Source organism: Apus apus, chromosome 1 (genome assembly GCF_020740795.1).
Source record: "Apus apus isolate bApuApu2 chromosome 1, bApuApu2.pri.cur, whole genome shotgun sequence".
In the NCBI taxonomy this organism is placed as follows: Eukaryota; Metazoa; Chordata; class Aves; order Apodiformes; family Apodidae; genus Apus; species Apus apus.
In genome coordinates, this window is record NC_067282.1 from 66,389,412 (window position 1) to 66,416,051 (window position 26,640).

At 41.3% G+C, this 26,640-nt stretch overlaps 2 protein-coding genes across 4 annotated transcripts; both read left to right on the top strand.

Annotated features, from left to right (window-relative positions):
- Window positions 1–637: 637 nt before the first annotated feature.
- On the top strand, window positions 638–12,352 carry TIPRL (TOR signaling pathway regulator). The gene is made up of 7 exons (XM_051630340.1): window positions 638–892; window positions 3,703–3,882; window positions 4,750–4,849; window positions 5,996–6,127; window positions 6,534–6,629; window positions 7,372–7,434; window positions 9,348–12,352. The coding sequence occupies exons 1-7, from the start codon at window positions 792–794 to the stop codon at window positions 9,495–9,497; spliced, it is 822 nt and encodes a 273-aa protein (XP_051486300.1). The 5' UTR covers window positions 638–791; the 3' UTR covers window positions 9,498–12,352.
- A 661-nt stretch (window positions 12,353–13,013) lies between these two features.
- SFT2D2 (SFT2 domain containing 2) lies at window positions 13,014–26,345 on the top strand. Of its 3 annotated transcripts, XM_051639695.1 has the most exons (8): window positions 13,014–13,188; window positions 14,035–14,121; window positions 14,502–14,587; window positions 18,201–18,282; window positions 20,298–20,333; window positions 20,452–20,510; window positions 21,267–21,296; window positions 21,931–26,345. In XM_051639695.1, exons 1-8 carry the CDS (start codon window positions 13,126–13,128, stop codon window positions 21,968–21,970), a joined length of 483 nt encoding a protein of 160 aa, XP_051495655.1. In that variant the 5' UTR covers window positions 13,014–13,125; the 3' UTR covers window positions 21,971–26,345. The 3 variants fall into 3 exon arrangements, 1 of the variants encoding a protein (XP_051495655.1); XR_007891587.1 differs by lacking the exons at window positions 20,298–20,333; window positions 20,452–20,510; window positions 21,267–21,296; window positions 21,931–26,345 and adding an exon at window positions 14,995–15,399 and having other exon boundaries at window positions 18,201–18,263; XR_007891588.1 differs by lacking the exons at window positions 13,014–13,188; window positions 20,298–20,333; window positions 20,452–20,510; window positions 21,267–21,296; window positions 21,931–26,345 and adding exons at window positions 13,877–13,953; window positions 14,995–15,399 and having other exon boundaries at window positions 18,201–18,263.
- Window positions 26,346–26,640: the final 295 nt, after the last annotated feature.

The following is a 26,640-nucleotide window of genomic DNA, read 5'->3' on the forward strand; positions in this document are numbered from 1 at the left end:
CTGCCCCGCGATCTGGGGGAGACGCGAGCCCCCCGTGGCGCGGGGAAGGGCTCCCGGGGGCTGCCGTCCCGCCACCCCCGCGGCCCATCCCGCCGGAGCTCGGCACGGGGCTGGAAGCGCGCCAGGCCAACGCAGTTTAATGGTTTTTAAAAATACACTATTTCGGCAGCATTCAAGAAGATACCCCAACCAGCACAGGGCAAGGGGGCCGAGACGGAGCCGGGCAACGCTCGCCGAGCTTCGGGGTGCGCCCGAGAAGCAGGCACCGGGACCGCCAGGGCTCCAGAGCTCCCCGCGGCCGCTCTTCCCCACCCACCCGCAGTCCCGCCGCAGCGGCTCAGCCCGGTGCCACCGGGGACGGGGCCGGAGACACCGACGCCGCCCGCGCACACCGACACGCCGCGGCGGCTGCAGCAGGTTCCGCGGGCACAGCGGCTGAGGGATGGAGCCCGCCGGCTCTTGGCGCCCCGCTGAGGCTGGAGACCCCGCTCCCGCGGCGGCCGGGAACAGGTGAGCGGCCCTGCCCGCGCTCTCACCCCGCAGCACGACGGCGCCGGGGGCCCGCCCGCCCGTCACCCCGCCCCGCACGGCTCCCGCGCTGCGTACGGAGGGGCGGCCCCGGAAGCGGAAGGCGCCGGAAGCGGAGGTGCCGGCAGCGCCGTTGCTGCCGTTTAGGGCTGTTGGGCCTGCGGCGGGAGGCGAGGCGGGCAGGACCGGGCAGGGCAGGGTCTGTCGCCCCTTCTGGCCCTTCGTGCCTTGTCCTCGGTGGGGCCTTCCTGCTTGTCCCCGCCATGCATCCCGTTTTCCAGAGCAGCCGGCGCGACTTCTCCTTCGGGCCGTGGAAGCTGAGCGCCGCCCGGACGCACATCATGAAGTCGGCTCAGGCCGAGAGGTGGGGCGGGCTCGGGGGCCGGCCGGGGCGGGGGGTGGCGGGACACCGGGACGGGCCGGGACCTCCGCGGCCATCTGCCCTTCCCCAGGGCACGGGGAGGAGCCCTCGGGGCTGGGACCTCGGTTCCTGACACCTGGCTGGGGGTCCGGGGCGCCTTGTGTCCTTGGGCGGGAAATCAACAGCGTTCCCTGGGCGGCGGAGGCGCTGTGTGCTCCCGCAGCTCGGAGGGAGGGGAAGGGTGTTCCCTGTCTTTCTGCAAGGGGAAGCTTGATGCTTTGACTTGAGGAACTGTTTCCAGAAATTTGATTTTAACACTTGCTAACGGTTTGGGAGATCTGGACCTCTGTGAGCTGAAGCCTGCTAATTAGAAGCCTGGGTTGTTGTTGTTTTTTTTTAAATAACGTTTTAATAGTGGCTAAGGCTCTTTCAAGCGTGCTCCACAGACATTTACAAGCTCTTTGTGGTAATGGCTATTTTAAGATAGTGGTTTACATGAACAATTTATTATTTGCTCTTTCCTTGTACTAGTAATTTCCATTGCTGTCAAACGGGAAATGCTTTTGTGTCAGCATCAGGTACTTAAGTCAGATTTGCTAATGTGGAACTGAACAGTTCAACTTGGCTGGCAGCTGGATTTGACAGATACTTTATGGTTTCAGTTTCTGGAACACTTACATGGAAATCTTGTTAGTATTGTTAAATGTATTGTTGTTCGTGTTGCTTTAACTTTCCTGAGGCTAATTTGTTTTATAAAGTTCCATGTCTTGAAATGTTATGCTTTTTTAAATTATTGTTATAATAAACGGTGTAAATGGTAATTTTTTTACCATAACAGCATAGCACTAGTTTTTTTTTAACTGAATGTTTGCCTTGAAACAGATAAAAACTGTGCCTCTTTCTCCATCTTTATCCTGTGTTCGATGCCTAAAATAATCTTCTCAAACTGCTTCTGACTAATGGGCCTTTATTTTTTGCAGTTATAGGTAAGAAAACTTGAATCTTGTGATTTAGTATTTTTTCTGTAGCCAGGATTCAGCATGCAGCTGAGCTGTGCCTGTGTCCTGCAGGGGAAGGAGGACTGTTTATGTCATGTTTGTGAAGGCTTACTTTGTAGGATGTCACCTCTTAAAAATGAAGATCTTTAGAATAAAGAGCAGGAGGATATTAACTCGGTTATCTGGTAACAGGAGAGAGGCTTGAACTGCTAGTGCTGAAGCCAAATTGCCTGCTGTACTCATCTTCTGATCTATTCAGGTTTTTTTAACTGTACCTATTTAAAAATGAGTAGTCAACTCTGTAATTTTTATAAATTGCCTTTGTCTGTTTAGGTGGTTTTGAGGGACACACAGGTTTTCAGAACATGTTGGAAAAGGCTGAAAAGTAAAGTTGCAAGAGCCACAACACACAGGATTTTGCAGGGTAGGGGAGTAAAAAATTAGCCATTTACCTGTAGGTCTTGGTACCTACCATGAGATCCCCAAGATGATTTCTCCACTTGAAATTTGAAAAATTAAGAACTATCCAGTTGCAGTGGTTTTAGTCAGCTTCCTTTTATAATGTATTTCTCTTGGCATTTTGCCTTTTTTCTATTGCTTGGGGTACATAATTAGTATCTGTAGTTTTTTTTTCTGGCAAACCTATCACAGAAATCCCTTGGCAACCTCTGTAGCCATGAACTCGCTTCTGTGCTGGAGTTGGTCTTTGCAGGTCAAGGTGAAATGGAAAAGCTCATAACATTATTCTGCCTGCTCTAGGAAAGACAAAGATCTTATTCTTCAGGTCTATGAATTCACTGGTTTTGTTTCAGTTTGATTAGCATAAAGTTCTTTTGTATGCAGGGTTACAGAAATAACCCCATTTGTTCAGGAGTGCCTTATTGTCAATGTGAAAGTTGCAATTAGGACACTTTTTTTTCTCCCCTCACTATAATTAGTGCATTTTCTAAAGCTTTCTTCTCACCAGGTGTTGTCTGTTTCTTTTTGATCTTGGCAAGTAAAGTTAGTAGTGGTAGGGAGGAGCAGGTATAAGAAGTCTTTTGGTAAGTAGTGTCAGTGTGTATATAAAGCCATCATACATGTGTGTATTTACATAGTGTATGTATATAGGCATATATGTATAATTAAGTATAAAGATTGACATAAAACAATATGTGAAATAAGATGGTTTTAAATTTTCTGCAGGGTTCATGCTTGTTTGGTCTGTGCGGTATTTTGTACAATTGGGTCTGTGTCTGTGGCTCTGGCTTTCATGCTCAAGGTTACAAATACTGGCATGTGTTCTCTACCAGCTTGGGAAAGTAACAGCTCAGTAGCGTCTTCTGCGCTTTTCACATACTCTGCCAGGGTTGTTTTGATCCCCTTTTTGTAGGCTGCTAAATTTGGAGATAGGGACCAGTGTGTAGTGAGTTTAAACTTGCTGGCATTGATTGCTTATTTCTAAAACTTTGTTTTGGGCACCTGACAAAGTAGTTGATGGACCATCCAGGGATTTGCCAGAACAGGTTGAAAGCTGCTACTTCATGCCTATCAGGTACTTTTTTGATTCCTCAAGTATGAGACTTTTGTATGAACCTGATGATGAAGAAATGTTTTAGGAATACTTTTGTGGTGGAAAAGTCACTTTGGAGCAACGATTCTGGAATTCATGTCAAATGATTAAACTGGGAAAACAACTAAGTTTTGCAGAACATATTGATGATGTGTCTTCTAAATTACCCTGGTGTAAAGAACATTTATTCCAAAACAAGGACTGCTTTTACTGAACTATAGCAGACTGATCTCTCCTTGTGAAACTTTTTTATTTCCATGCAGATTGGCTGATGAGTTACACATGCCTTCCCTGCCAGAGATGATGTTTGGAGACAATATCCTAAGAATACAGCATGACCATGGTTTTGGAATTGAGTTCAATGCAACAGATGCTTTAAAATGTGTCAATAATTGTCAAGGTATGATCAAAGTGGCTTGTGCAGAGGAGTGGCAAGAGAGCAGGTATAGTATCTTATCACCAGTGGGCAAGTACTGGTGTGTTGTATGTGAAACTGTCCTAAACTGGCTTAAAATACAAACTGGGCTCTTGAACACTATGTTGGATCTGGTTCTACCGTAGAGACACTGTGTGAGAACAGAAGTTGCTTAGCTTGTCTTTGCCATTATGACCCTATAAATATGGGTTGTTATGACCTCAAATACAGTCAACTATGTTTTTCAGTTATGTCTATGCTTTTTTTAAAATACACTACAAGATTAACAGGGCTTAATGCTGTTTCTGTTTATTCAAACTCACAGGGCCTCAGGCATTACAAGATTGTATTGTGTGTCATTTCAAAGTGCAAAATGCTGTATGTGTTCAAAACCTTAGCCTTAGGAATGTAGCAGAACAATTATCACACATGAGAACTGATTGCACTACTTAGTATTTACCAAGTTAGTTGCAGAGCACCTAAAGAAAGTGTAGACAGAAATCAAAGGTGTCATGAAAACTAAGGCAATAGCGGTGTTAATGATTGCTATGTGTTATTAGCAGATTGCTTTCTGCTTCCTTCTTAAAAAAAGAAGTATCTTAAAATGCAATTTTTTCAGCAATGTTGAACTAAAATATTTATTTTGACTCAGCACAGGAATTCTGGTAACAGTTTTCTAATTTATTATGGAAAGACACAGTACTGTATTATTAAGTCTTGATATTGTTGTAAAATCTTAGAGGTTGGAGAAGACCTCTAAGGCCATTGCAGCACAGACAATGCTGCTGTTTTTCTTCTTCAAGTGTGTGGGAATCTTTATACATCATCTTATCTGAGGTTGTAATTTTTTTAAGAATTACTATAAAGCATGCTATTTTCTCTGTCACTTCTTGAGGAGCGAGACTGAGCACACTAAGGAAGTTGTCAAGCCATATGATTGGACTTACACAACAGACTACAAAGGAACATTACTGGGAGATACTGCAACATTAAAGGTAGCCATTTTCTTCTCGTTTAATGCTGATTACATGTTGTTTCTCTCAAACACCGACACTTTTTTAAGCAGTCATTTACCTTCTGTAAAATCTTTCATGCCTCATAATTTCTAACTTAAATGTATAGATAGGGCTTTTCATTTCTCTCAGCATATTATCCTAATCAAATCATGGTTTACTTAAACTGGCTTCTTTTTTGTAAAGCATTTTAGCATTATATAAAATGGTGCCATTGTGTCTCTTAGTGAGGACTTACCCAGGGAGTAAAGCACATGGGAATTTTCAGTGCTTGCTGGATGCCTCTCTGAAGCACTGAGCTCCTCACACACAAGAAACTCTCAACTGTATAATTTTCCAGTATCTTTACTCTCAGTTGCTTGCCCTTTTGTCTAAGCAGATACGTAGATCTGGCTGCTTTCCATTACTTTGTTTTTCTGTAACAGTAACTCATACTTAAACTCAGAGGCCCTCTCTTGTCTTTACTTTAAAATAAGACTGGAGTTCCCAACTTCTTTTTACTGTATGTAGATGGCTTGCTACTAAGTAGATAATCTATATTAATTCGCTAGGATTGCATTAGTTATAGGTCAGTTGAGTTATTCTGGAATGACACGTGCAGCATAGAAAGAAACAATGTCTTGTTGGCCCCATAGTCTTGAGGCAGTGAAAGCGTATGAGTGTATGTGGAGACCACGAGATGGAAGACATACAGGTACTTTATTTCCATGGAAGGGCTCTATTAGAATCCTGTTCAGGGTTTGTAATGGGCTAGAGATACTGAATGCATGGAATCTTGCTTATAACCCAGAACTTCTCATTTTTATGTTAAACATGAGGCATTTTCAAATGTTTGAAATACAGGAAGTGGGCAGAGTTGTTTGCAGCTGAAACCCTACTGAGCCTGTATCCAGTAGAAAATTTATTCACAACTTTCCATTCTTGGTTTTTGCTTTCATTGATGTTTAGTCTTGAAAACTGGTTTTAATTTTTAATTTTTCTCTTAAAAATTTGGAATGTTTTAAGCTTAGTGCCCTAAAAGCTTTTCTTTTCTAAAACTAGCAATTGTGTGATTTGAAAGATCAGGACAAACTTTATATAGCTTGTCAACAAATTCATACGCTAACTGTTCTTAACCTTTTTCTTCAGGTTGTTCCTACAACAGAACACATAAATACAGAAAAATTGAAAGCCAGGGAACAAATTATGTTTTTTGAAGAAGTACTTCTGTTTGAAGACGAACTTCATGATCATGGTGTATCAAGTCTGAGCGTTAAAATAGTGAGTACTGAAAAGTGTTAGAAGACACTCAGTGATTCAGTTGGCTCCTATACGCAAAATGGAGTAACTTACTGCATATTGTTCCTTCTGGGATTTAAAGTTTAAAAAGCAAGGATCTGTATCGTTCCTTTTAGAAATGTATCCTTATTGGAAGCTATTTTGTCTTGAAATTTGAAACACAGTTGCTTCAGGGAACAATCTTTTCCCGCTTCTGCATCCTATCTAAGAATCTTTTTGAGACATTGTCTTTCCTGCTGTCCAATGATAGCTGCAGTGTATCAGGAGTCCAAATTTTGGCTTTATTACTGAAAGCTCCTCACACTTATGTTTTGTGAATATCTGATGTAGATAAATGCATCCTTAAAAGCTTTGTAATATGCTGAATGGAACATCTTTATTTTTGCAGAGAGTTATGCCTTCCAGCTTTTTTGTGCTGTTAAGGTTTTTCTTGCGAGTTGATGGGGTACTTATCAGGATGAATGATACAAGGCTTCATCATGAGGTAAACTCTTACTCACCAGTATTCGTATTTTCCGGATGCTCCCTTGCCATGTTACTTTCAGAGAAGACCTGCTGACACTCCTGTAATTTCATACTGATGTTAGGGGATATGGAGGTGACCTGAACTGAACTTTCAAGTGTATTTTATTATTGTGGTGGTGCTGAGGTAGCAACCAAGTGCTGGATGCCATGTGGCTAGGCATTGCATGAGCAGAGTAGGCTGTCCCTCATGTGAAGTAATTACTTTAATATATTTGGCAGATGCAGATCAGAAAGGAAGTACAAGAGGAAAAATAGGCAACAGTAAATGGTGTGATATTGTTCTTATCCTCATCTCCAAGTAAAGTTTTTATTGGGTTGTCTAATACATAACTGCAAGTTTTAAGTTTCAAATAACTGTCCATACTACACTGAGTTCTAGTATCTCATAAATAACACGGAATATAACAGTTGTGGTTTGCTTATTCATTCTAGCTTTATTCGTACTGATGAAGGAGTTCTAGCTGAGTAAAGAGTAACAAGCATATTCAGTCATAGAATTATTTTTTTTTATGCATGCACATAGGTGATTTTTGGGAAAGACAATATTGCTAAACATCTGTCTTCATGAATTCCTGCCCCCAGGTGAAAATCTGTGATCAACCAAATTTAAATGCTAATTAAATTCAATGTATTGAAAATGCTCATTTTGCACTGATACTAGATAATTTTGTCATTACTTTTTGCCATTTTTTTCCCATTAGGCTGACAAGGATTACATGTTGCGAGAATATACATCCAGAGAAAGCAAAATATCAAGTTTAAAGGTATTGCATTTGTTACATTTATTTTTCTGTTTGCTTTTTAAAATTGTGTTATGGTCAGCATAGAAGATACTGTGTCTGTAAGTCATTCTCCCTAACCTTCCTGCTTGTGCAACATTTGTTTTGGTGATTGCAGAGCAAATTTGCATTTGTAAGTGCTCAGATCATGACAAGATATGAGATTTGGTTACTTCTTCTACTTTTGGTTTTAACCAGATGTTTTTATTTTTATTTTATTTTCTCACAGAACTGTTCAGCCACAAAATGAGGACGTTTATGTCCCATGATGCTAAATTGCAGGGCTTCTTTGTATACTTGCAGGTATTAGAGGTTAAGATCTGTTTGGCAATAGATTCATCCAGTTTGTCTCAAATAAGTTCAATAGCCTACCTTAAAATGTTAGTAATGGCTCAGAATAATTTGTGGCACATTTGGAATTGCAGCTGATGATTTTTATTCTTGACCCAACAACTGATCTTGGATATTATTGTTTTTTTCCTTCCTTCTCCATTGTTTTTCCTTCACCTGTAAAAAGTGACTAATGTGTTACTAACCTTCTGAGGGAATATTTTTGCTAAATATTTTTCTTTTTGAAGAAAGGGGCATTGTGTCATTCCTTACCAATATGTGATCCTTATAAACAGGACTAAATCTGGACATGAGTTTTTTTGATAGCTTTGTGTGTTTTGAAATACAAATTGGTGATCTAGGTTTTACTTCACCTCATGTATAAAAATTATCATTTGTGCTTTTAAATTAATTTTACTGGCTGCTGTTATAGAGAGGAAATGGTTCTCTAGATCAGCTTGCATAAGTTAACAACAAAATAAAGACTTCTGCTTCATCTAGGTTTGTAATAATTGAAACAGCAGTATGATTCCTTGCATGTTAGGGGAAGCCAAAATACAGGTAGCATTTGAGTAGCTCTGGATACACTTCTATAAGAATGTTGTTAAAAGTTGGAAGGTGGTTTTCTTAGTATAGATTATTTTTTTTTCATCAAATGTCTTGTACGTGGTGAAGTTGTCACAGGAATCTCCAGAGAAAGATACTGATACGAAGCCACCTAATTTATTCAAATATGAAATTAAAATCCAGTGAGTTCTAGTATTTCATATAAATGTCTGTGGTGGACTTCATAAAACTTAGATACATACTGAGGTATATAGTATACCGATAGCTAAATCTGAGCAACTTCAGTGAATATATTGCAATAGCTAGAAGACATTAAGCATGAGATCCCTTGTGGCCATAGAATGCCAGGTTGGAAGGGACCTCAAGGATCATCTGATGCATTCTTTCTAGATACTACTATAGTTTATATGAGATGGCTCAGCACCCTGTCAAGCTGAAATTTAAAACTGTTCAATGTGGGGGAATCTACCACTTCACATGGGAGACTATTCCAGTGTTTCATTGTCCTCATGGTGAAAAATTTACCTCTTGTGTCCAATCAGAATCTCCCAGGAGCAACTTGTGCCCATTACCCCTTGTCTTTTCCATGTGACTCCTTGCAAATAGGGAGTCTCCATCTTGGTAGCCACCCTTTAAGTACTGGAACTTTGTAATCAGGTCTCCTTGAAGCCTTCTTTTCTCAAGGCTGTTTGGTACATCCAGATCATAAACATGCTTTTTTAAAACATTGTAGCTGATCATGAATGTCTTTGACATTCTTGTGCTCTTATAATCTGCTGCTTAAAAACATTAAAAACCTTTCCTTAGCCTACTGGTCCACACAAGGAGTAAAAGAATATGCACATGTGAAGTTATAAGGTAACTTTTAATAATCATACCTGACTTTAGGTGTTGAAATCAGGTAAACTATAGATTAATTGCCTTTGAAAGTTTGGTTTTTGAATACTTTTTGCCACACACACTTTAATTCACTTGTTTCGTGTAAAATATTTCCTTCTTAGCACGTTCCTCCTTCCCTGTTCACGGAACCTAACGAGATCTCTCAGTATCTACCCATAACGGAGACAATCCGTGAAAAACTAGAATTTCCAGAGAAGCTGGAGCCTAAACCAGAAGCATCACTGGAAACCATGTGTGTTAAATCTAAATAAATGTGACTTTATATGGACTTGAAGTAAACTGAAGACAATGTGATCAGGTAACAATTGCCATGGAGGTTGGTTTCACTACTAGTGGAATAAAGAATTTGGCTAATTTTTCCATAGCCCTGAGGGAAAACATTTCAGGCAGGTTTTGCTAATGGTGGGTTTGTCTGTTTCTTTGTTTTGTTTTGTTTTTTAAAACCTGTATCTGGAGTTAGTGACAGACTGATTGTGAGTTACAGGCTTCAGTGGTATTGGAGAAACATTCTCATGATTGAGAGTCTGAGTTCTGTTTAGTTTACCAGTTAGGCAGGAGTATTGTCTGGACCCTCCACCACAAAAACTTCTAGGAAGATTTTGTTATTGCTGCTTCAGATACTACGAGATTATGAGACTCCTAAGATTGGCATGACATTATTGAGAACTCATCCACAGGGAAAAAAAAATTTAAAAATTGTTCTCTGCGTTTGCTTCGAGCTGTCAGCCCTAAACTACACATTTTGCTTGGCTTCCCCTCTTGTGAGCTGATAACCAAATAAGTGACTTTTTGTATTCTCTGATCCAGACTTAAACGTAAGAATATTCATCTCATATGAGGATAGGTTTATGGAGATAAAAATTGCATTTGTTTGACACTATTTAAAGGTAAAACTACCTTCTTTGTGAAGCACTAACTCCAGAGCGGGAGAAAAGCTGGAGGTTAACAGAGACATACACTGGTAAATCTTGTAACAAATATTAGAAGATTTCTCTAGGCAGTCCTAGAGAGTCACTTACTGTGCTGGAAACTCATTGTAATGCAGTGACCTTCTGTTGGACCTATTGGATGCCCACTACCCGCCTATGGTAGTTATACTGCCCTGGCAGTAGAATTGCTGAATGACTTAAGGCTGGGGAAGAGAGAGGAGTGTTTAATCGCTAAAGGGTTTTGTTGTTTGCAGTTTGAGAAACAAGTTCCTGTATTGTCTTAAAAGGATGCTAACATGTATTCCAGATGCGTCATTTTGGTTTATTTTTAAAATTCTTAAAGTTCTATTATTAATAGAAGTGTGATCACATGTATAGTCATGATTTTAACTCAACACTTTGTACGTTAAACTTTAAGTATTTGTATTGCTTTTGGAAATTCTAAATTACATTAATGGTTTGGCTTAAGAATGGGGGAGCTAAACAGACTTGTCTACATTTACTGCTGACGCTCAATGAAATGCAAGAAGCAAATGCCTAGCAAAAAGCAGGCGTTGTGGTTTAAGATGGTGACAGATAAGAACATGTACACATTCTGATATCTTGGAGTTTTTGTTTAAAAATCTTTATATTCTACACTTAATAAAAACAACCCACATCAAAAGCTGGTATTTAACCAGCTCGTTTGAGAAACAGTTTTCACTTAGAGACATCCCTGAGGTTTTTAGAAAAAACTCTACTGCCATCTAAGTGACTTTTCTTAGTAAAAACAAACAGCACGCTTTGTTTCACTTTTATCTGAGGCAGCCTGGTCTAATGACTTGATTCTAAGGTCGAAAGGCAGGACCTGACTGCAGTTTTTCCTGTGTCACTGATTTGCTCTAACCATGAGGAAGTCACTTCTCTGTGCCTCAGTTTCCTGTATTTAAAAATGAGTTAATACATGCCTAGCTCATTGGGGGTCTGTGAGGATTATTTTGTAAAAAGCTACTGATTAGAATATTATTATTTTTCCTGAATACACCTTCAGCCTTATCTTTGGAAGCCTTTGGAAAGAATTACTGTACAAAATCTTACAGGGTGAAATGAGTGAATGAACTGAAATGAACCAGTATCTGAAATAAATTATTATCAGCTGGACATGATCTGTGTGAGGGAATTTACAGCCACTTTGAAATAGAGGAGAGGTCCTCTATATTCCCCTTTAGACTCCTAAATTCTGTTGTTTTTTTTCATCTTCCTGCACTTATTTCCTAAAGATTTTAGTGTCAGGATAAAGAAAGCCTTGGCTGCAAATGAACACAGCCTGGAAGTGATGGAAATTTATTTGGTAATATAAGATTCTTTAGGTCCACTCCAGTGATAGAGGGAGATGGGGAGAGAGTGAAAAGGGAACAACAAATGGGGGTGAAGAGGTATTTTGCTGGTAGAAGTAAATCATGGCGCTGATTTACTCAAAGCATCTATTATTTTACATGCCCCAAAGGCTTATAAAAACACACTTTAAAGCTGGTGATGACTGGGAAGAGAGCTGATGTAGTGCTAGCATGAAGGAAACTCCGTCTGCATTTGTTAATTAAAATTGTGTTTTGGATTTAGTCAGTGATGCTCATGTTAAGCTCCATTGGGCTAAAGTATCAGAGTGGGGGGGACCCACAGAATCAACACCCAGCACTGAAAAGGGTGCTCTGCATGTTTAGCTTATACTGTGTATTTTATCTTGTACATCATGCATACCAATTTGTGACCTGTTGATAGAGTTGTTTTGGATGGACTTGAATCCTGACTTGTATGTGTTACCCATCTGGTATGGGTGCTGTGCACTGAAGTGGAACACACATGTTGGGGAAATAACAAGAACACGTTTAGGAAGTTACAGTTATTTTACAAAGTAAAACTTGGAGCACTTTGTGACTCTCTTACACCACACAGAATATCAAGAAGCAGCAGTGTAACCTCGTGTACCACAAACTGTTAAAAATTTTCCACAGAAAAGTAGCACTTTGAATGCATAATTTTTAGGGGGAGGGAGCGGGGGTGATGATTCTCCAGCTGTTTCGTGGCAAGTTTAACATGTGGCAGTTTATATTATTTCTTGTATGTCACTAAATAAAATGTACCAAACGTTTTACAGTTCTGTTTTTATCTGAGCAAAATAAACTGAAGTAACTACTGAATATGCTGAACTTTTGCGTCCTAATAAGATGTTGCAGCTGCCTGGGTGCCTTTGTCTGGCACCAGACTGCTCCAGCTAGTTAGGAAAATAAGCCAAGACTTCTTCAGAACACTGGGAGCAAAATGAAATCTATGTTGCTATTTCTCTGAGCTGGGAGGAGATAGAATAACTGGCAGAGTGGACTCTTTATTTTCAGAAGTCTGGAAAACACCAGCACAGTTTAGGTGTCAGCTACTGCACCTGACTCTCAGGGAAAGTGTAACAGTAAGAAATGCTTGACTCTTTGAGGAAACTGAGAGTTTTTTCTATCTTTTAAAAAACCCTAAGCAAATCTGTAATTTACTACGAAGATAGTCTCTGCCACACGAAACTGGGAAGGGGCGCTTAAATCCCGCCGATTCGGACGGTTTGCAGTACTGAAGTTCCTGCACCTGCTCCGGCAGAGCGGTCCGGGAGGGGGCACAGGACGCACTACAGCATTTCCAGGACCTCTCTCCCCTCACCCTCTCCCCCCGCGATGGCGGGGCTGCCTCAGGTGACGGAGCTGCCCCGGCGGGCTGTAAAGTCCCGGGGGCGGCTGGTTTCTCCCCTTCACGGCTGGAGGCGGCCTCGCCTCCCCGCCTACACCTCCCGGCAGCCTCCGCACCGTCCCCGCCCGCTCCCCTACCTGGCGGGCGCAGGTGTCCGCGGCGGCGCCGTGCCTGCCGGAGCTGGTAGTCCCGGGAGCCCAGGGGATAAGGCAGGGCCGCTCGGGTGCGGGCCAGGGTGGGCGGCATGGACAAGCTCAAGCGGGTGCTGAGCGGCCGCGACGCGGAGGAGCCCAGCAGCTTGGCCGAGGTGACGCTCTGTTTCTCCCGCACTTGCCTCCCTTCCCGGGGGAGTGCGGGCCGGGCCCGGGCGGCGGCTGCCGAGCGGCGGCGGGGACGGGAGGCCTCCTGGAGCGGGTCGGCAGTCGGCGGGGCTGGGCTGCACCGCCTCAGCCCGTCTTGGGACCCCTGGCTCCCCGCGGCCGAGCCGGCCGGGGGCTGCCGGGGGCGGCGGGTCCAATGGATCCGGTCCTGGACCTTTCGCTCCCACTTCCAGTACCCCGTGTTTCACCCCGCGAGCAGCCGCTGCCGGGGTGCCTTGCCCGGGAAAGGGGTCCCGGCTTCTCTTTCTTTGTGAGAGCAAACCCGGGCCGGCCCAGCACGGGAAGACCGGTTGCAGCGAGCCCCAAAACCGAATGGGGGAAGGGGAGTGTGCCCGTGCGCTGGCTCGATGTGGGCAGGGAGGAAAGAAAACACGCCTGTTTGGAGAGGTGGTGGAATAGCGACAGTGCAACAGTTGCCGGTCCTGGCGGGGGAGGGGGGGCACGGCAGCGCTGCCTCCTCTCGGGGCTGTGAGGGGGCTGTGAGGGGGCTGCTCCCTGGGGGTGCACGGCAGCGCTGCCTCCTGTCGGGGCTGTGAGGGGGCTGTGAGGGGGCTGTGAGGGGGCTGCTCCCTGGGGGTGCACGGCAGCGCTGCCTCCTGTCGGGGGGCTGCTCCCTCCGCAGCCCCCGCGCTGCCGACGGGGAATGGAAGAGGATGCGTAAAAACCGAGGCTGCCTTTGTGCTGGGACACAGGTTAGCATCTTAGAGGAAGCGGACAGGCTTGATATGTGAGTAAGTACTAACTGGCACTCCGCCTTGTCTCCTCCTGTCTAGGTTATTGATGCCACTTCGCTGGGTTGGGGCACCAGAGTGAAAGGCTTCATTGCCTGTTTTGCAATAGGATGCCTGTGCTCGCTCTTGGTAAGGACTTTTTGCTACATATCCCTGATATTCGAGTTGCAGGAACCTAAATAATTACAGCCTTGCTGTATTCAGTTGTATGCTTGTGTTTTTGGCTTTTTGTTTGTTTGTTTGTCCTTTTTTTTTTTTTTTTTTTTCTGTTTTGTTTTGGTTTTGTCTCTGGGAAGACACCTGACTCAGTTCCAGTTGGATGCAGTGCACTCACTCTTAACAACAGTGCCAGTAAATGCACTTTCTTGTGTGTGTGATTCTGGAGTTTGGGTTTATGTTTTCCCAAGACTTTTTTTTATTATTATTGTGACATTTCTTGAATATATTTGTTTCACAATTTAAAAATAGTATTAATACCCCTGCCCCTCTCTCTAAATGTTCCTTTTCAGGGTAGTTGCCTGCTATGGGTACCAAGGAAAGGGCTGACACTTTTTGCAGTGTTTTATACGCTGGGGAATATTGCATCTATTGGGAGGTAAGAATCTTTGGGTATTAGTTCTCTAATAAATATGAAAAAATAAAGCAGAATGATAGGTACAAGTGTGTAAGTGATAAGAACTGTTGCATTTGTGTGAGATGATTTGCTTATGTAGACAATTTTTTGTGGCCAAATTCTGAAGAACAGCATTTCCTTGTGGTGCCCTGAAATGCTGAAGAAATTTTTTGTTTATTGTTTCTAGCAATGCATTCAAGTTTAAAGTTACTTATGATACATCATAGGATATTTGTTAGTAAATTCAATAGAAATATAGCCTAATAAAAGTTTACTAAAATAATTAATTTGCTATACTAAGGGTTGCTTTTAAAACAAGGTGCTTTGTGAAACTATCAGTCAACTATGCCAAGCGTCCTGTAGGTTGTGCTAACATTAAGTCTTCTAAGACCCTGGGCACCTACAGACACACTGATGCGGATTCTGACCCACCTGGGCAATCTACCAGCGGGAGACTGGAGACAGGACCAGGAGGAGAGACCAGGACAAGGACGACAAAGGACTAGAATCAACAAAGACCCTCCAGGGGACCATCGAGCATGCATAATTGCAAAGATGGCCAATTCCAGAAAACGAAATGACTATGTAAAACAATTCTGGGAACTCATTGACATGGAACTGAATATGCATGTTTTGGTGTATATTAGTCGGAGTGTTTCACTAACTTGTCGGAGCACTCATGGTGGAGAATGCCCAGCGCTGCAATGAAGAATGCCTGCTCAGTAACAGCTTGTTTGTTGTTATTGGGTCTTGATCTCGGAATCCTTACCCAGCCGCACCAGCCTCCCACTTGGGTGAGGAGTGTTAGAAAGCAAGGGGGTTCGGAAGCTCAGAATTTTTGTTTCAGTTGGCGACCCAGATGGGACCCTTTTCTCTGCTCGGCTGCGGGAACCTCCGAATCGGCGACCCCCTCGGCTGGCCCCAGAGAGTTCTCTGGAGGGACTCACCGATTCGGCGGATCCACGCGGGAGCAGACAAGGACCTCTGGTAAGAATAAGGCATTCTTTTGTTTGTTTGTTTGTTTGTTTGTTTGGAACCGGTCAGTTGGAAGGCTGCCTCGTAAGTCGCAGTTCGTGAGAACCCCACAGGGTGGCGAAAGCGCAGTAGAGTGTGCTTTTATGATAATGAAATGTGAGTTTAGTAAGGAAAGTTGTTGTAAGTCGATGAAAGGGGATGAGAATATAGAGGATCAGTTAATGGGACCCTCAGCTCTCCCTCTCCACCGTAGCAATACGAGGGGGAGTGAAATGGGGCGAGTGGACGTTTGGAGGATACAGATTCCAGTCAGGTGGCTGGGAGAGTGGGGCAGTGTCCTGCTGTTCATGCCCCTTTAAGATAAGCATTCAAGGTGGAGGGACGGCTTGTTAATGTGCATGTCCGTCCTAAAGCACTGGACCTGTTAAATTGGAAACGGTTTGTGGGGCCAATGCGAAGAAAAGTGTTGGAGCTACTCAAAGCAATAATGATAATTTTTTTGAAAAATATTATTATTAATAATTATTATTATTGATAATAATCCTCTTCAGTAATGAGAACTGTGAAGAGTTGAAAAAGCTAAAGAAATGGAATATAAATATCCACAAGATTATATTAACCATCTTTTGCCCAGGGAGAACCCAGACTGGAATCCTAACTCCAGGAGGGACCTGGACCGACTAGAGGAATGTCAAGAATTAATTTTGTATGGGGTCCAGGATGGGACCCACAAACCAAAAAGAACAAACTTGTGCATGAGGTTAAACAGGGGTCTGACAAAGCATTTTCAATCTCTTTTGAGAGGCTATATGAGCCTGCTAGAACAATTGATATATTGGGACCTGGAAGCTAACTTTAAATGTTTCACATATTGTTTACATGTCAGCCTGCCCTGGATAACAGAAAGCAAAAAGCAGAGAACAGGCCAGAGTGGGATCATCATCTAAGAGTCACTGCTGAAATCGAGCTTCGTTGGGTTAAATCAGTATGTATATTGTAAACAAGAAGAGCATTGGAAAAGGATTTGTCCCCAATCCTGGCAGAAGCCTCTAGGTCTAAATTAGATCCTATCTTGACAATAGATCAAGATAAGGGCTCAGACTGGCTGGAGGTTGAATTAAATTCCCTAGCAGAACCATGAAGCTGGGAAGGACAGGGTTAATTTTTGGTGAATACAGGAGCTAGTTATGCTGTTCTAAATTCTTGCAAGGAACCTTTAGGTAAATTTTCTACACCAGCTGTTGGTGCGACTGGGAAAAGATGTTACGCCCTTTTTCCAGCTCCTCAGGAGAGAGCTGGGAACATGGACCTCGCTATACAAACCTGAATGTCTGTTGCCGCTTTTGGGAGGGAGAACAGGAGGCTAAAATGATGGGCTCGGGGAGCCTCACTGACACCAACCCCCACCCCCTTAGTTGGCTGGCACAACGCTGGATCTGCAGTGTGTTTGAGCCACAGGGTGGTGTGAGGAACCAGCCCTCAGACTGGAATATGTGTCAAAGCTCCATTGTAACCCCAAAAGCGTCCCAAAAGGCCTTCCTGAGAGAAGTGAGACACCGATAAGGACCTGAGGAGTGGAGGAGGTGAAGGCCCACTTCAACTGCTCGGCCTTCCCATGGCAAAATGGATACAGGTATTTGTTTGCATTAGTAGATACCTTCTCAGGTTGGCCTGAGGCTTTTCCATGTCGCACCAATCAAGCAAAGGAAGTAAGTAAAATTGTATTTAAAAAATAAAAATTATTCCTAGGGTTTGGAAGCTCCGAAATTTTTGTTTCACTTATCAGTAAAGAAGAATCAAACTCATGCATTGAGCACTGAGGTGGTTTTATTTCGGTGGTCCCTCCCAAGATAAAAATAATTCTTTGCCATTTTGCATTTGGTAATGTTTCCTGTGTTTTGGTGAATATATTTGGGCAGTCTGCCTGTCAGGGCAGACCTGTTTGAAAAGCCTTAATGGCCACTGAGGTTTCTGAAGCATAATCCCACTGACTTGGTGACAGACACAGCCTTCCGTGATTGAGGAAACTTAACAAGACATTAGAAAGTACAAGGAATGGAACTGGAAATAATGTAATAATGAGGCAGAACCCTAAATAGAACTTTTGCCTTGCATCATTCATGCAGTATCAGTCATCACTGGGGCTTTAAAGAGAGCTACATATCTGATGAGGGATCAGATAATGGATCCAGGCCTGAAAACAGCCCTTTATGTAGAGGAATTAAGCTGGATTACCTGGCAGTCTGTGCAGAGCCTCTGTGGCTGGTGTTTTTGAAGAGCAGGTTAAAAAAGCATCTATCAAGAACGATCTAATTGAAGATGACCTCGACCTATACTTACTTCTAGCTTGATAATTGTCTGCTTATGTTAATTGAAACTGAAGAAGTGTCAATAAATGTATAGAATAAATAACCTTGCACAAAAAAAAAAAGCAGGAATGGATTTTGTCTCGTTGTATATCCTGTTTGTTTTGTTGTGCAGCACTGAATACCATACCATGGTGTAATGCTGCCCCATATGACAGCAGAAAACTTAACACAATAAACCCCCTTAATGAGAAATCTTACTTGGTTTCACTCCTGCCTTCCTACCTCTGCTCACCTTGTTTTGTTTTTCACAGCACTCTTTTTCTTATGGGACCAATGAAACAACTGAAAAGGATGTTTGAGCCTACACGTCTGATTGCTACTATTGTTATGCTAGTAAGTATCAAACAAATCAGTTTTAGCTCGTGATAACTTCTAAACAATTTCCTTTGTAAAGGTTTTCTTCATAGACGTTGATCTAACTACCTCTTACTATCTGCTTGTGGGTGGTTTGTTTTTTTTTTGCTGGGATTGTTTTGTTCTTAAAACATCAAGCATCCTGCACTTCTGCTGTGGTTGAAAGGCAGATGTAGCAACAGCAAATGCTGAGCTGGAGCCAGGTTGTTATGCTAAATGAGCATTAAAGGTCTGTGGCTGTTGTGTGTGAACCACACACGTGCTTTCTTAGCGTGCTTGAACTCATATCATCTTTTCCTGTTGCTTAAAAGATGAAAGATGGAAAACTTGTTTTTAAAAGTTGCACTATTCAAGTTGTTAGACATTCTGTTTTGCACATTTTTTTTTTCTTTTTATATTCTGTCTGATTTGCTTTAAAGAGCTGTGTAAGCATTTCTACCTTGATAAAAATAATCATTTCCTGACAAAGAAACTGGGGAATCTATGCATTGGTCATCTTGCATTAAAAATACAGAAATCATCCCAGTTGGCTGATAGCTTCAGGTTTTGAAAATTTGAATTAGTTTTATCTTCAGAAGATGGGAATTGTGGCCAACCTCCTTCTAGGGGGACGAGAAGGTGTGAAAATTGCTGCTGAGTTTCAGACTCTTTCTGGTTTAAAGTGCACGTCCTTTTTTGTCTCTTCAACTGTATCCTTTTCCCTTGGGGAGTTTAAAATCTGGGAAGTGGTTAAACTTGCATGAAGCTGACCTCCCATTTTCAATTTGAATGTCTTGAGAGTGTTTGTTTGGCATTCTTCCTATTTTATCTTTAAACATCCAGAGAGGCTGCAGGCAACTGATAGAGTTTGAGAATTTAACAGTGTATGCTCTCAGAGCAGCAACAGGCAAGAAACCTACTGTGGTGTGTTTGTTTTCTATGCATTTGGGATGCCTGGAGTCAGGAGAATGCCTGGAATCTGGTTCACTAGAATAAAGCTAGTTGTTAGATGTATGATGCAGTATTTAAACCAATATACAAATCACCACCTTAAAACTAGTGGAAAAATTACATTTAATATCAATAATCATGGTTGAGGTGAAATGTATGTTTTCTTGGCAATACATGTGTTTCTGTCTTGAATATGCAGTACTAAATCTCCCTTTTTTTAAGTCAAGCAGAAAAATGCTCATAATCTCTAGTAGCACAATGGCACATGTATATCAAAAAGCTGTTAGATGTTGATGAAGGCAGATCAAGTAACAGCATCCAACACAGCTAAATGAACTGTCATGTCTTAAATTGAAAGGGAAATCTTGAACTAAAAGGAGGCCCCTGTTAAAACTGGGTGTTAAAAAAGAAAATAATCCAAAATGACCTACTACCACACAAGATTTTAACTGCAGTAACACAGTTACTGTAGTACTGTGTTACTGTAGTACTACAGTTACAGCAGCTCTGAAAAAACAGAAAAACTGCTGGGTTAAATGGCTGTGCTGGACTTCATATTAAACAGGAGAGCTGCCTAGCAGTAGCCTGAAGTTTTTAAGTGTGTTGTGGTTTTAATTGGTAAGAAGAAATGATGTAACTTCAACCCCATTGTAGCCTTGAGAATCAACAAGAAATGTGGCATGTACAGAAGCAGAAAGATTGGAGTGGTGACTGTAAAGTCTTAACTTATGTAAAATTACAAAGTGTAGTGTAAACCTATGACACCAGGAAGTGTGTGTAAGAAGTAGGAACATGCTGATGTTGCAAAAAATGCTATAGGAGGCTCCTCCTTTCCTGCCATGAAATTTTCTGGAGATATCTGGCTGATGTTTCCTCATGGCTTTTACTCACTTCAGAAATGGAACAGCGAGAGCATTTTAAGTAAGAGGAGGTCTTATGCAGGATTGGATAAAACTATGAAATTATGTAATCTGTCTCTGTCAAGGAACCCATTAGAATGTTACAATATCTATAAAAACTGGAGTTGTTTCTGTGTTTAATAGGAATTGTTTGTTTTCTTCTAGTTGTGTCTCATACTAACACTGTGTTCTGCTTTCTGGGTGAGTACTCATGTCCTCTATGTGTATATAACTGGAGTATACTTCAAAAATAAGATGCTTTACATTGTCGTCTCATGATGTGTTATGTTCCCCTCTGGCCCCTTCTCTCTTCCTCCAGTGGCGTAAGGAAGGACTCGCTCTGCTTTTCTGCATTTTACAGTTTTTTGCCTTGGCATGGTAAGTGATTCCATCCCCACACACTCCATTTTCTGTGGCACCTATAACATCAGCAGCTGAGTTGTGAGTGGATTTTGATGTTGCATGAGTTAAAGGAAAGGAGATTTTTTTTACCTTGCCATCCACCTAAATGCAAGACAGTGAATCACTGGGGAGCTGACTTGTTCCCACTTCATGATCTCTCACCAGTTCAAAGGCTTTGAAGATGGAGCTCGTTTCTGTGAGAAGTTCTTTTGAACATGTTTCATTTCTGTGAGCTTGAAGTAAAACTGCTTCTTTTCTTTCCCTTTTAAATCAATCTGTTGTTTACTGTCTGATATTCCTCTTTTACAATCTCTTGAATTTGTCTTGTTAAAAGATCCAGATGTGCAATCACATTGTCAGCATTCTTTAAGTTAACATATGCTCTGTGTTATGTCCCAGAAGTAGAGCAGAAATTGATAGGAACATCTAGCCAGCCCTCAAGACTGATCTCGCATGCCTGTGGGCATTGGAGCATGAAGAGTATTGGATGCAGGAGAATTGTGCCTAAAATGCTTCTACAATATGCCCCCTGATTTTGCCATAGTGTTTCACAATCTGGCTGGGCTAAGATGGCTTGCAAGGATACTTATTGTTGTTGCTCTCAAGCTAAAGTCTTAATTTTGGTTGTTTATCTTGCAGTTACCTATTCAGAGCAACAGAGGGGTTATTCCTCTTGTTTGTGATTCTAATATAACCTGACACAAAAAGTAACTTTTATGTGTTTCTTCTTAGGTACAGCATTTCCTTCATACCGTTTGCAAGGTAAGCTTCCCTACTCTTTTACCTTTTGTCATCTTGAGGCTTAATGATAAAAAAGATTAGCTTATAGAAGCATTGTAATGTATGCTTTAGAAGTTCTTCCATGGTGGTGTTTTAGGGGGAGGAAATACACACAGTTAAACCTGAAAAGGGAACTCAGCATCTTCTCTAATGGAAGAACACAAATGTTAGAAAATGAGAGGGCTTCCTATAAAAATAGGTAAGATGCTGACCACACACTAAACTTAAGGCTGGCCTTTGGAATGCCTAAGTGTTGGTCCAAAATGCTGCTACACAACTGTATTTTTCTGAGTTCATTCTTTTCCTGTTCCTCACCATGAGCACTGTTCCATGTTTGAGCACACAGTTCTCTATCCTGCTCCATCAGCCCCCCTCTTTCCCAGTGCACCCTATCAATCCAGACCTATAGGTGTCATTTCCACTGGAGCTAGAGGCTGAGCAGGCCCCCTTGTCTCTAATGCACTCATGTAGGCATGCCAATTCCATAAGCACAGCTAGTATGTGATCAGCTGATCTTTAAAGTCCTCCATGTCAGTGTGATAACAGCATAGAATGAGTCCCTTCAACCAAGGGAACTGAGGTGATACTGCTTTTTTTCTCTCTCTCCTGCCTGTAGGGATGCTGTGAAGAAATGTATTTCGGTCTGTCTGTCCTAACAGGAATACTGGATGCTTCATGAAGTTCTAGGAAGTGTAGTAGAAATGTGTTATGATCACTGTGTATATATTTTTCTGCATCTGTCTTAAACACGTGTCTTTCAGCTTGTTCTTAGAAGCTCCTTGTGTTAAATCCAGTGTATGCAATTGCTTGGTTTTGGAAGCAATTGGTATCTGTAGGACAAGGTACTCGTGATGAAATGAAGTTCAGTCTGGCAGAAGAGCCGGGCAGAGATCTGAAGTTGGCTATGATAATTCCAACGTAAAATCATTTATTTGTTTTTGCAAAATTAACAAAGTAATGTGTGAAGGCTGTAAAAAATTTGAGAACTTGACCCTGATGGGACTGTGCCAGTCTAGAGGATTTGTTTTTTAAGAAAAAGAAATCAGATGCCAAATGATTTCTTACTGAGAACTTGTTTGTTTGTTTGTTTATTTTAAATAGCCTTAGTCTTTTCACTGTTTGCCTTGGGAAAGGGAGTATTGGTGTTCTTTATTTTCTTGCCTCTCTTGCAAAATTTGAGGTTTATGAGACTTCTACAAGATTTAATTCCAAATGAAAAGACTGTTTTGGACTAAGTATAAAATGAGTGCATCTTTAATGTTAATTTTCAGTTTAGATGGATGGTGTTGCCTTAAAATACACAAAAGTGGCAATTTTATCTGTAAAAACTTATTCCCATAGGAGAAGCACTTGCAATATAAGTTAATAGAATTTTTCAGCTGCCAGGAGCCTTAGTTCTTTGCCTTCCCTGCAGCTAATAGCAATGCATACAAGGTAGGAAACCAAAATTTTTTGCATGAAGCAAGGTGCCTCTTATCCAGCTGTAGTGTAGGAGTTGAGGGCATGATAGGTAAACAAAGAGAATGTATTTGTCCTTTGGAAAGGACAAATAGTTGATAAGGTGAAAGTGAGTTATTGTTTAAGCAGTCTGGAGCAGGGAGAAGACTTTTTCTTCTGAATTTGTAAATAAGTTAAATCTAAAATATTTTTTTTTTGGAAGTAGGGTCAGTTTTGTTTCACCTAAAGCTCTTGTGTATGCTAGTGAACTACTTCTTTGAGGAGAAAGTGATTTTCTATTGCCTGTCTTAGCAAAGAAAACATGTAACAATCTATCTGCCAGCCAAACATACTGAACAGTCAGTATCCAAATTCCAAGGCCTCTCAACATGATCTTCTGAGCTATGTATAATCATTTACTCCCCAAACCACTGCAGTGGTCAGGTGTTTAATACTGGAGCACAGATTCCTGCTGCTGCTGTATGGGATACTGTTTAACTGCTTTCACCTTTCTTCTTAGCAAACTGTCTTGCTGGAGTTACTGTCTGTGAAGATGATTATTGAGTGGACTGTAGTATGAACTGACGCCTCTTTTCCTTGCATCTGCTGAGAGTTTAGTAATTTAAAAACATTATTATGGTTGCATGGCAAGTGTCCATGACTTGTAACACAAAGATTTCAATGTAGGAAAAACCTGCATCTATTTAGCAATAAAGTGTAAACCCACAATGAAGCCAAATAATTCTATGGATTCCAAAAAGTTTCTAGTAACTGAGTTTATTCAAAATCTTAACCTTAAGCGTCCTTCTGATACTTTATAAAGCACAGTACCATCCTGCTGTCAGGGTCTTCTTAATAAATAAATAAATAAAAAAAATTTCCCTGTTAAAGGTGGTATGAAAGGAAAATCTTAACATGCTTTCTGTGGATTCCAGCCAGCTAGACTTACTGTTTGAAAGACATTTGAATGGAAAATGCCACCTTGAAAACATAGCATTGTTGTTGGAATCAACCAATGATACAGTATGATATTCAAGTGCTATGTCCTGGTGCTTTTTTCCCCTCCTTAGGATCTGGGAGTTAAGAGTTTAAATAACTAGGTTGACTTATTACTTTTATTGAAAAGAAGAATTAGTTAAATGCCCAAGAGAGACTGGGAATTAAAGAATACCAATACTTCTTTTCCCTGACTGATCCCTAAACTGATATGTGTCTTTATCAGGGAATAGGTTCAATAACTAATTTACCTCTGTCAAAGGACCTGTTTTAGTCCTTTATTAGGACTTTGGTAATGTTTACAGAATTCCTTTGTATAAGGGTGGTTGAAATGTAACTCTAATGCCTTTTACATTCCAATATTTTTTAAGTTTTAACATCTCTGGGTGTTCCTGAAAATCACTTCAATATTTCTCATTCTCATCTCCAGGGAAGTTATGTTAACTTGTATCATCATTCCAGGTTCATCTGCAGTCAACAGAGTGGAATGTGACTTCTGGGGTTCTTTTTTTGAGTACTCCAGATCAGGAGAGCAAAAGCCTTTTGTTCATTCTTTGACTAGCTTATGCAGGATGGTATGCCCTGACTCTGTCACTGTTCCTCTTCAAGAACAGCAGATTTGGGTATGCTGAATTTTAGTTTTTCAACTTCCATGCTAGCTAATAGGGACCTTTCAGCTGACTGTTGTGAGCACAGCCACTTAGGAGTATGAAATGTAGGAAATCACCAAAAGATAGCAGGTAAACTTAAAAGTATTTCTTTTCTTTCACCATCATCCCCCAGTCCCTTTAAAAGCTGTAATTCCAGCTCAACAACTTTATTCAGTAAGAGAGAAGAACAATTCTTGATTTGACTGCATATCACACGAGGCTAAGCAACTGTGCCCTTAAAGGAAGGGAACCCAAGGGGAGATGGCAAAGACATAAGGATCACTGGAATGCCACTAGGGTTTATGTTGCCCTTTGGTATTGTATTATTTTCTTGTGAAGGTCAGACAGTAGGAGAGACTTACCATATTCTTGCCAGTAAGTGAAACATACTCAGGGTTTGTCACTTCATCTACAAGCACTTCTGATTTAAAATAACACTTCTTTATCAGAACAAGCCTCTTAAGATTCTCACTTCAAGTAGTTGTGTTCACACTATTGCAAAGTTTAGCAGCAAAGTATTTTTCCACTTTGTTAAAATTATTTCTTTTATATGATTTTACATGATCAGGGAGCAAACTAGTATATGGATGTTCCCTCTTAACCAGTTTCAATCTGAATTTCATTACACAATTATGCCATTTTCTGGTCATGAGAACTATGCTGTGTTAAGTTTTGTTATCAGTTTTGGTTATTCACTTGGCAGGAATTGTGGTCGGTATTTATGAAGCCCTCTCTAGCTTTCTATCTTAATTTCCTTCAAGGCAGGAATGTTTGTTGTGTGCACTCTACTGTAAATAGAGACTTTTGTGTTTTAATTTGCAAAGCTCCTTCCTTCCCAAAGTCCTTGTGCAGTTGCCTACGACACTTAAGGCAAGACTGACTTTCCTAAAGAAACTTGTATGGTGTTGGATGCCCATCGTGGTAGGACTTTGCATTCTCCCAGAAAGTGCTTTTGCCCAGCTGCACTGTTGGTCAACTTGCCTATCTGATTTTTTAACTCTTTGCAATACAGGTAACATAACCTTCACCAAGCAGCCTTAGCATATATTTCTAGCATGAAAAGTGCATATCTGGGTTCAGCTGACTTTCCAGATATAATAGAAAGGGAAGGGATCTGTTTCCAAAGTAGTAAGATTGTTCATGAGGTGTTGCAAAAACCAAGGAAGAAATTTCTGCACCAAATTGAAATTCTTTTAAGAAATCATGTGCTAAAAAAGAAAGTATGTTGGGCTTTGAATACTTACTATGCAAGTTTGGTGGAGGGTGGACTCTGCTACAGGATGGCTTCCAGCTAGATGCAGGATAATGGGCTTCAATCCATCATATCTTGTGAGTAGATTGCAGCTGGCATGCTATGCATTTGGAAGCGCATGGTGCTGTTACTTATGTGCACTCTGAAACTCGTGGGAAATGCCTTGTGGAGCAGTACGAACACTTGAAGCTCATCCCCTTTTGCTGTGCCCAAAGAGACTGCAAAAGCCTCTGCTGAGTTTCTGGGAACAGTTCTTGCTTAGTTTCGGTTCTTGATCATGAAAGTTAGGTCACTGTTGCCATTGTAGACTTTCAAAACTGAGGAGGAGGATAATGTTTAAACACACATTTGTCTTCAATACTGATGTTTACAACTGGCAAATACTGCCTGTGTAGGACAGAAAGCACAGAAATGGTGTTTCCTTAAAACCACGTGCCTCAATGTAATGTGACAACACTAGATATTTATTTTTTTTTTAAAGGCTGTGGATTAGTTGTGTGAAATAAAAAAAACTCAGAAATTATATACAGTGTTTTATACCGCTACCAATTCTGTTTTGCTTTTTCTGTGTATTTACACTGCTTGGTTTCTACTTTGATAAACATCTTTTTTTCTAACTTGTAACACTGTAAGTGAAATCTTTACTTAAATTTGCTGAGGTTTTTCCTTCAATAAAGTTATCACTGCATTAAATGACTTGCTTTTATGGTTGATATGGAGTTTTTAATATTGCTTATTCTCCAGATGATGTTGGAATAGCTGTCATTGTTTGTCTCTTTGGTTTTGGTTTTCTGTTTGTTTGGGGTTTTTGTGGGGTTTTGTTTGTTTGTTTTTCTTTTTTTTTGTTGGATTGTGTTTTGTTTGTGTCTTTTTTAAAAAAATAGTCTTGTCCTTACTACCTCTGCTGTGTACACAACACACACTGCTGAGGGGAGTTACTTTGTCACTACTGCTGTGCAGTTGCTTCACCCAGCATGTCAAGCTTAACCAA

Excerpts from the sequence above, each read along its gene's own strand:
- TIPRL (XM_051630340.1), top strand. The coding sequence starts at position 792 with ATGCATCCCGTTTTCCAGAGCAGCCGGCGCGACTTCTCCTTCGGGCCG. Across the intron at positions 6,128-6,533 it reads CAAGTCTGAGCGTTAAAATA|AGAGTTATGCCTTCCAGCTT; the intron begins GTGAGTACTGAA and ends TTATTTTTGCAG. Across the intron at positions 6,630-7,371 it reads ATACAAGGCTTCATCATGAG|GCTGACAAGGATTACATGTT; the intron begins GTAAACTCTTAC and ends TTTTCCCATTAG.
- SFT2D2 (XM_051639695.1), top strand. The coding sequence starts at position 13,126 with ATGGACAAGCTCAAGCGGGTGCTGAGCGGCCGCGACGCGGAGGAGCCC. Across the intron at positions 14,122-14,501 it reads GATGCCTGTGCTCGCTCTTG|GGTAGTTGCCTGCTATGGGT; the intron begins GTAAGGACTTTT and ends GTTCCTTTTCAG. Across the intron at positions 18,283-20,297 it reads TTGCTACTATTGTTATGCTA|TTGTGTCTCATACTAACACT; the intron begins GTAAGTATCAAA and ends GTTTTCTTCTAG.